General features: G+C 57.1%; 1 protein-coding gene across 1 annotated transcript; it reads left to right on the top strand.

Moving 5' to 3' along the window:
- The first annotated feature begins 8,721 nt into the window (after positions 1 to 8,721).
- On the top strand, positions 8,722 to 9,117 carry LOC112903554 (testis-specific gene A8 protein-like). Its single transcript, XM_025972813.1, has one exon. The coding sequence runs from the start codon at positions 8,722 to 8,724 to the stop codon at positions 9,115 to 9,117; it is 396 nt and encodes a 131-aa protein (XP_025828598.1).
- Positions 9,118 to 9,825: the final 708 nt, after the last annotated feature.

Here is a 9,825-nt window from a genome sequence, read left to right as displayed (position 1 = left end):
AAGTTGCCTCCTCCTCAACCAACGCTGGTGTCTCCTCAGGTGCATCTGGTGAAGCCTGAGTCACCTGCTCGACCGGCCCCCGGAAAGTAGATGTAGTCGGGTCGGGGCCGTCGTCATCGTCTGAGCTCATGGCGGAAGCAACTGGGTCCACAGCACGCGTGGTAGCCACAGGGTCGCCCTCCGCAGCTTCTTCCTCCTCATCTTCAAAGATGGAGGTGCCGAGCTCATCATCTCCTGCAACTTCAAAGACAGAAGAATTGCACGGTGCAGTCTCATCGAAAGTGACTTCACAAGTCTCTCTGACGATGTTAGTATCAATAATCAGCACACGGTACACTCTAGAGTGAGAAGCATAACCGAGAAAGATGCCGTCAGACGAGCGAGACTCAAACTTATCAAGATTTCCATCTTTCAGCACAAAGCACCGGCAACCGAAAACTCTGATATGGTCAACGCGGGGCTGGCGTCCAAATCGCAACTCATAAGAAGTCCTGTGCATGAAAGCACGCAAGAAAATGCGGTTGGACACGTAACAAGCGGTGTTAACCGCCTCAGCCCAATATTTGCGAGGAGTCCTATGCTCATCGAGCATCGTCCTCGCCATCTCCACCAGCGTCCGATTCTTCCGTTCTACAACTCCATTCTGTTGTGGAGTGTAGGGAGAAGAATACTGGTGTTCAAGCCCTTGATCACTGCAAAAGGCGTCAAAACGAGCATTTTTGAATTCTGTGCCATTATCACTGCGAATCGCTCTCATGGCCTGGGGTAGCTCGTTTTTCAACCTCAAGATCAAGTCTCGAACAAACTCGAAAGCCTCATCCTTGGTTCTCATGAAAAAGACCCAAGAATAGCGAGAAAAATCATCCACGATCACAAGAACATACCACTTCCCACCAACTGACATCACCCGAGAAGGACCAACTGTGTCCATGTGTAGCAACTCTCCAGGGTGAGCGGTCATCACCTGATTAACAGGCGGATGAGAAGCGGCAATCATCTTCCCGTGGCGACACGGATGGCACACAAGGTCCTTCTCACACTTCAATTTGGGCAATCCTCGGATTAGGCCAAGTGAGCTAAGTCTCGACAACAAATCAAAGCTCAAATGTCCAAGTCTCCTATGCCACTTCCACAAATCGGAAGAAGGACCAGCCAACAAGCAACGAGAAGGGCCAAGAGGAGTTCCAGAAAAGTCAACCAAGAAAACTCGATCGCGAGGTGTAATCCGGCAAACCAAATCTCCTCTGGAATCCAAAACACGCGAACAGCCCTCCTTGAAGCGAACCTCAAACCCCTCATCAAGAAGTTGCGAAACAGAGAGCAAATTAAAACCAAGATTCGAAACCAAAGCAACTTCTCTCAGGGTAAAGCGATCAGAAACTCGAACAGCGCCAAGTCCACGTACCTTTCCTCTTCCATTATCCCCGAACACAATGTACTCCTTTGAGTGCATCGGGGTGAGGCTGGAGAACCATTTGTCATTTCCGGTCATGTGGCGCGAACAACCGGAGTCCATGATCCACCTGTTCTCCAAGCCTCCAACCTGCACATCAGTAGTGAGACAAAGGGTGAGCAAATGTCTCAACACTGGGGTTAGCAAAGTGAGAAGCAAACCAGTGTCGAGCCATTTGCTCTACAGAGGGGTTAGCAAAAACAGACAAAGCGTATCCCCCGTCCCGTCTACCGCGTGACTGACGAACACCACCGTGAGGAAAACGTGGAGCCTCAAAACCTCCTCCAAAGCCTCGGTCCTGTGGTCCATAGCCGTACTGAAAACGACCAGGAGCACGACCGGCAAAGCGACCACCCGCTGGAGCACGGTAACCACCACCGTCTCCCTGACCTCCACCTACACGGCGCGCCCAAGCATCTTGCCTACCACCATGCCGAGGAGGACCATGCACCCGAGCAGAGTACATGTCCGAGTTCCGAATCTCCTGCTCACACCTCACAGCCCGCTTTCTTCTGAAGCAAAACTCCTCAAGGTGACCTTCCCTGTCACAGTACTCGCAGTGGTACCTCACCTCATGCTTTGGAGGTGGAGGCCTAGCCTGCGGACGGGGAGAAGCAGCCCCCTTCTTCTGGGCAACCTGGGTTGCGGCAGCAGGGAGCGTATTGAGGGGATTCCTCAGCTCATTGGGTTTTGGAACCCAAACCTGCTTCTGCGGAGGTGCTTTCAGTGGTTCTTTAAGCACACCATCCGCGGGGTCAACAAGCGAAGGCTGCGTGCTAGTACTAGCAGTGTTTCCAGCAGCCTTGCCGATCTTACCATACAATTTGTCAAAGTCTGACTTCGTGTATGTGTAACCGACCCCAAACCCAACACCACGCTTGAACTGCTTAATCATCATGCCCAACTGCGGCTCACTAGCAGAAACCCAACTAAGAATCGCCCTAAGATAGGTATTCTCATTCTCCAAGTTAGCTTTCTCTTCCGCAAGATTATCCAAATCAGAGATTAAACCAGGGCAAACAGAGCAGTCAATAGGTGGGCTAGACTCCACGACCTTAGTCTTCCCTAAAGACTTAACCAAGGCGTTCTTCTCATCTAGCTCCGACCTAAGCGTGGGACAAAGCTTGCAAGCACCAAGCAGAACTGGCCTAGACTTCATCTCCTCTAGCTCGCACACAACAGTAGCAAACTTGGACTGCAACGAAGCTAGATCGGACTTAAAGATAGGACACTCATCACATTCAAGCACATCGCTAACAATAGGAGCGTCCTTAACCAGTTCTAGTTCATGCTTGGCCTTAGCGAGCTCATGAGACACGTCAGCAAGTGAAGTCTTAGCAACATCTAAGTTCGCGACGTTCTCATCATGCTTGGCACGGAGAGCAACAAGATCATTCATGTGAGATATGCAGCCAGCGCACTCATCCTCACTAGATTTCTCCCTAGCACAAGCCAGCTCAGCCCTAAGCTTTCTACACTCTCTAGCTGCTTCCTTAAGCAGCCTCTTCTGGTTGTCGAGAGCGGCGTACAACTCCCTAACCTCTGTATCAAGCAGGTCGATCGTGGAGTTTACCTCTGAATCGCTCTCGGATCCTGGAGAAGAGTCGGCGTGCGTCGGTGTAGCATGTCCACCTGAAGACGCACGAGCCCCATCGACATCGCCCGCCATGGTGCAGAAACCCTTGAGCCGACCGGCCGCCAAGCACAGACCGATGAAGCTGGTGGCTTCCTTGTCCCGCTTCTTCTTGTCGTCGTCGTCGGAGGTCGGTGAAGAAGAGCGGTCGGTGTCAGAGCTCTTGTCAAGGTCGCTGAGCTGCGCCAGGAAGGCCTTCTCCCGCTTCTTGGCCTTGTACTGGAAGCGCTACTTGAGCGACTCCTTGTCGAAGCGTCCTCCCCGATCACGACTGCGGTGCTTGTGGTGCCGACGCTCCTTGTTGGAGCCTCCCTCATCGCGGTCGCGGTGGCGGTAGTTGTCGAAGTGGTTGTTCTGGCCACCGCCGGACTTCTTGGGGCAATCGGCGATGAAGTGGTTCAAATTGCCGCAGTTGTAGCACCCGGGGTTCTTCTTCCTCTGCCTGTTGTGGTAGACGCGCTGGAATTTGCTGATGAGGAGGCCCAAGTCGTCGTCGCCTAGCATCTCCAGCTGCTCATCTGTAACAGAAGGCAAAGAGGCAAGAGAAAAGCCAAGAGTAGAGTTAGCGTTAGAGCTCGTTCCACCTGGGCCAGTCACAAGAGCGATGCTCTTGGAAAGAGGGGCACCATTGAGCTTGGCTCGTGTCTGGTTATCCACCTCCGTGGCCTTGAGCTTGCTGAAAAGCTCGTTCACGGTCAGAGTCTCATAGCCTGCAGACTCAATGATCGTGTTCACCTTGAGATCCCACACAGAGCGGTCAAGTGCGTAGAGCAACTTGAGGGCCTTCTCGTGCTCCGTGTACTCAAGGGCATCAGCAGATCTGTTCGCATTAACTTTGTTCACAATCGATTGAAACCGACTGAACATATCGCCAATGCTCTCACCCGGCCCCTGTGTGAAGTTCTCGTATTCACGCCGGTGTGTCTCAAACAGTCTAGCCTTCACCTGAGGTGTGCCCTCGTGGTAGTTCTCAAGGCACGTCCAAACTTTGTGGGCTTCCTGAAAACCCTGGACGCGTGAGAACTCCGCACGAGAAACGCCAGCGAACAAGGCATTGACAGCCTTGGCGTTAGCCTCGTGCTCGGACACCTGAAGAGGTGTGGTCCGAACGGCAAGCACCTCGTAAGCCTGGTTCTTGGTAATCTCCCAAACCTCAGCTCCCAGGCTTTGCAAGAAGGCCCGCATACGCACCTTCCAATAAGCATAGTCCTCGCCGGCAAACATGGGGATCTTACCAAGACTTGCCATGGTCGCCAAGTGGTTTTCGAACCGGTTAAGGTACTGAAAACCTCAACCAAGCTCTGATACCAATTGAAGGACCGGATAGGCGACCAGAGGGGGGGTGAATGGGAGCCTTTTTTAAAAAAAAATTCTCAAAGAGAACAAGGCCTATATCCTGAATTCAACCCGACGCACCTCTCTTCTAACCGTCATGGTGACACAAGCCAACTCGTGACGAGTTCACCATAGGAACGGTTTGAAAAAGCTCGACGCAAAGCGGAAGCACGCGAAGACCTATTTACTCGAGCTAGGTGCAATAGAAAGCGGAAGTACCGAATATCAGAGCGCTAAAAAGGCTTTTCCAATTAGTCTCGTAAAAGAGGCTTTCTCCAAAAATATTCGATGATTCAAGAACAAACAGTAAGGCTCAAAGCAAACACAAGCAAAGCTTGTTCAAATACTGACCAAACTCCTCACAAGAGAAACTAGAACTAAACACAACGAAAAGGACTAAGACTCTCTCTAGAAAGGCATGTAAAGATCTAGAACCAATTAGCAAGATCAAAAACTAATTAACTCAAGCTAAGCAGGCAGCAAGTAAATTATTTGAATTACCACCATCACAAAGATCTAGATTAGCAATAGCAATGATTAGGCAATGACTAATGACTATAGCATGAAAATGATGTTTGCAAGTGACTAAACAAAACTGCAGCCGTGCTGACCTTTGCCTGCTCCATTTAGGCTTGCTGATGCTCCACGCACCATTCAGGCTTGCTGATGCTCCACGCACGCACGCGCTGCCGTCGGCTTGCAATACAACCACGAACACACGCAAGTGCAAATAAAAGAGCTAGTTGGAAATTTTCTCAAACACCTTGTGTGCGTTGCTTGTCTCCAGCTGGTGGCCAAGGATGTGCCTGCTCTGTCTTGCCCGCGCGCGTGCATCTGGTCACATGCGCGATAGGGATGGCGCCCTGGGGCCTCGCTGCCGCTGCCCGCTAGCCACACGCATGCTCCTTCGACTGCCTGGGCCAAGAAACAGAAAGGAAACGAAAATAACAGCAGCAAGACAACACGAATCTCCTCAAATCAAAAACCCCAAGAGGGCATAGGAGAGTAGGGCCTCCATTCCCAGCGAATCCATGGTACAAGGTCTCAAATTTCCATCACAAAATCCTAACCCTAGGGGAGAAGAGGGAGGAAAAGAAAGAACAGAGACAAGGTTACGGGAAGAGCATAGCACTTTTGTTCTTGCGTCAGGGGGAAAGAAAAACTGGCTGCCCAAGAGGAAGGGGGTGAGGGGGTTTTTTAACCCCAACAACTCTCACCCAAAAAGACTACATTACCCCTGGACTCAAATAAACACTAGAAAGCCCGTAGGGGCAAAACCGGAAAAAGATACATGATCTCATCCGACGGTCGAGGTTCTTTCTTCGAGTCGAAGTCTTCTCCGCGATGCCGCCGTGTGGACGAAGATCCGGTCCGCGGTTTTGGAGGGTCCGCGAAACCCGGGTAGGTGGCCGGTTTTGAGAAAACCGCCAAAACTCCACGCACGGGAAGATTCCCGCCTCCACACCGTGGCCCTAGACGCCGTTCCCGCCTCGGCCTTCTGACGACCCTAGACGCCGCCCGACGCCCGTCACCTCCTCGCCCGCAGCGAGGCCCTAGACGCCGTCGACGCCCGTCGCCTCCGTCAGTCCCGAGACCGACGCCCGTGCCTCCACGACTTGGTGTCTTCAACCGCCGTCAGCTTCCTTGGTTTTGTGGCGCAAACCAAGAAACCCGCCTTCCGTCGCCGCTTGCGTCCTCGATCCAGGAGTGGATGCCACAGCTGCCGCCCGGCCCGAGCTCCTCCATGGCAACTCTCCGTCGACACTCGACGCCCGTGTACCTGCAATCCAAAGACCAAGCGCACGATCACACCGCACGGTTGACAATTCACTCATCACAGGCAGGATAGAGTACTCAACATTCCTCAGCTCTGGACCTGGAATAGCACGGGGGGGGGGGTCCGGAGACCACAGTCCCAGCTGTTAGGCCAGGGCCGTATACCACGTCCCCCAGAAGGCGAGGAGGAGATTACGGATTGTAAGATGCCAAGGGCTTGGACACCCTAACAGGAGGTACCCCTGTCTGAATGTACCGACAGAGGCCCCCGGGCCCACCTCGGGAGAGGGTCGAACCCGCAGGTGCGATCAAATGCTAGCATCGCACCGGGGGGACAGCTCGTTTCCGCCGGGAAAGGGCACGGACGTCCTTTCGCCCATAGCGGGGTCCCCGGGGGGCCCGTCCTCCACGCACACCGTGCACGTCAGACGGTTCAGATTCTTGTCTTATTCGAGCCCGTCGCGCGGCTCGGGCGGTTCGGATTCCGCCTCTCCCTCGATCCTCCAGCACCCACGCCACTGACTGGTGGGCCCGGGCCCACCGGTCATAGGGTGTGAGAGGAGGGGAGGCAAGTGTAGGCAACCGTTCGACTTCTTCCCGGTCGCTGCGGAGCGCAAGGAGGGAATAGCTTTTTGCATAAAAGGTAGGCGCCGAAGGGAACGGCTACCTTTTCACTCTTGCCAACAACAGACGCCGCAGCGCCCCTTCGTCTCCACATCCCTTCTCGCGATCAGCTTCCTTGCGCTCGGCTTCCTTCTCTTCCCAGCCCCTTGCAATCCATCCCCAGCGAACTCACCGCCATCGCCATGTCTTCGCTTCTTTTCCCGCGCCGCTTCCAGAGCCGGGCCCAGTTGGACTCAGTGCGGTGCCTTCTGGGATGGACCGTGTCGGCGCAAGACGGGAAGGTCAGGGCCAGCAAAATCCCCCTCCGCGACCTTGCCGCAGGGGAGTTCGTCCTTTTCAACTCATACATTATGTGCGGGTTGGTTCCTCCGATCTCCTCCTTCTTCCTCCTGCTCCTGGAGGAGTTCGGCCTCCAACTTCATCATCTCACCCCCCACTCCGTCCTCCTCGTGGCGGTCTTCGCCCATTTTATGGAGATGTTCGTGGGGGTGCGCCCCTGCACCACCATCTTCAAACACTTCTACGCCCTGGTCGGGACCGGGAAGTCTAAGCGCAGCGAGATCGGCGCTTATTACTTCCAGCTCCGGCACAGAATGGCGGGTTCCTACATCGCCGCCTTCTCCAGCTCCAAGTGGGAGGACTGGCGCGAAGGCTGGGTCATCGTGGCAGTCGACCCCCACGACCACCTGGAGCTGCCAACGAAAGGTCCCAGAGTGACCGGAGCACCTGGAAGGCCAGGCCAACAATACCAGCGGAGCTCGACCCGGTGCTGTACCGGATCAAGAAGCTGGCAAGGAGCGGCCTGACTTCCATGATGGTGCTGGGGGACTTCCTGAAGCGGCGAATCGCCCCCTGCAGCAGCGGTCCCGGATGGCCTATGTGTACACAGTGCTAAATGACTGCTGCAAGATCGCGCGCGGGCCAGGCGGCGACTTCACCTGGACGGAGCTAGAGACGGCGGTCCGGGCGATGACCGGCGAGGTGTTCATCTCGGAGTCCTTGGTCCTCCCGAGCAGGGTCAAGGCCCTGTGCGAGGATCAGGCATTGCGGTCATCAGTCCTGGTGTCGATGCCGAGCCTGGACGAGGGCGGCCTGGCGGTCCGGCAACTGGGAGGGGACCCCAACCGCGGGCTCCAGATCCCTGGTGCCACACCGGACTGCCAGCATCGTACCAACGAAGGTGCCGGGGAGCCGGGACCCGGAGGTCCGGCCCCCAGCGGGAAAGGGAAGGAGAAGGTGCCGGTGCCGGAGCACCGGCATAAGGACAGTCCGGGTGCTGCCCCGGCCCAAAGGAGCGACGAATCTCAGGGGGCAGCACCTGCACGGAGCAGCCAAGCCGAAGGGAGCAAATCCCGGAGGCTCCAGCGCGGCGACGGTTCCCTGGTCGGGGAGCCGGCGCCCAAACGCTAGAAGACGGCGGGAGCAGAGCAGCAGAGCAGAGCTCCACCACCCCCGCCACAACAGCAGCAGCCAGAAAGGAGTCCGGAGGAGACACGGCGGCCTCCTCCGAGGCAGCAGACTCCTTCACCACCACCGCCGACACGGCGACCAGCGACACTGCCGCCGTCGCCGAGAGAGCAGAGGTCGCAAGCCCCACCCCTGCCATCGGAAGCACCGGCAGCCGGAGACCAACACCAGAGGTCCGAGGGGTCCTCGACAGGGAAGAAGGTCCCCCCGGCTGCCTGAGGCAGATAGGAATGGTGCGACTTCCCGTAAGTAGTGTTGTCAGGGTTTTTCATTATCCCTCTTGATTTCTGGTCCTTAACCATATTGGTGGTATGGCAGGCCCCAATCTTCAGGTGCTCCAACTGGGGGACCCGGCCCCCAGTCAGCGCCGGGATCCTTTGCGCCAACCCCAGCAGGACCCCCGCCCGAAACAGCTCCAGAAGCCTCCGGACCCATGGGTTCGGAGCCGGAGGCCTCCACTCCGCCACGACCCGAAGCCACCCCCCAGAAGGAGGCCGCCAAACCCGCTGCAGCGACGGATGCAGCGGCAGCAGCTCCGGACGTCGAGGCCGGGCCCTCACTAGTTGAGCCAGCAGCTGAGGGGGCTGCTGCCATGGCGGAGACTGCAGCGCCAGAGGCAGCAGGGGCAGCGGAGATCACGGCTCCGGAGGCCGCGGAGGCGGCGGCACCGGAGGCAGCGGCACTGGAGGGAGCAGAGGCGGCGGCACCGGGGGTCGCGGAAGTTGCCAGCAGCGCCGCTCCACCGGCGGAGGAGGAGGAAGAAACAGAGGTGGTGCTGGGAAGGCGCTCCTCCCAAGCACGGCAGAGATCCCTCTCCCCCGGCTCATAGCCAAATGCCACCAAGCTCAGCAGGAGCTGGAGGCTAGCATGCGCCGGGAGTGGGAGAAGCTGGAGGCAGAGCGCCACCGACTCTCCGACTGGGAGGCCCGCCTGGGCGACCGCATCAACTCCGTCTCCGCCTGCTACGCCGAGGAGCGCGCCAAGCTCGTGCTAGGGCGCGAGCTCCTGCGGGAGGAGATGGAGCAGGCCCGCGACCGGGAGGTGGCTGCGCTCCAACGGGAAAAGGCGGCCACGCGGCGGGAAGCGGAAGCCCTTAAGCGGCATATCGCCACGGAGGAGAGGATGTTGGCGGCGGCAGACAGGGAGCGGACCGCCCTAGAGCTGGCGACTCAGGCCAGGAAGGCGTCGGCAGTGGTCGAGGCGAAAAAGTCCGCCCTCGCAGATTTGGCAGCGGCGGCAGCAAAGAGAGAAGAGAGGCTGGCTGCCCGCGAAGCAGAGGAGGTGGCCCGGCTCCAGGAGCTCCAGAAGCGGGAAGAGGCCGTAGAGGAGGAGCTGGCAGCCGGGACCCGGAGGCTCCAGGAGCGCGAGGCGGCCCTCCAGGAGAGGGAGGCCAAGGTGGAGGGACTCCTAGCGGAGCGGAGCGCCGGCATCGACCGGTTAACAAGATGGGTCGGTGCGGTGAACCCTCTGCTAGAAGCACTCGGAGCCAACCCTATCTAGGTGCCGGAGGCTCCTTCGCCATTTGGCACCGCACTCC

The sequence above is a fragment of the Panicum hallii genome, chromosome 8 (genome assembly GCF_002211085.1).
Source record: "Panicum hallii strain FIL2 chromosome 8, PHallii_v3.1, whole genome shotgun sequence".
Lineage (NCBI taxonomy): Eukaryota > Viridiplantae > Streptophyta > Magnoliopsida > Poales > Poaceae > Panicum > Panicum hallii.
The sequence above is the reverse complement of the archived record's forward strand: the minus strand, read 5'-3'. Positions and strand labels throughout refer to the sequence as shown.

Excerpts from the sequence above, each read along its gene's own strand:
- LOC112903554 (XM_025972813.1), top strand. The coding sequence starts at position 8,722 with ATGGGTTCGGAGCCGGAGGCCTCCACTCCGCCACGACCCGAAGCCACC.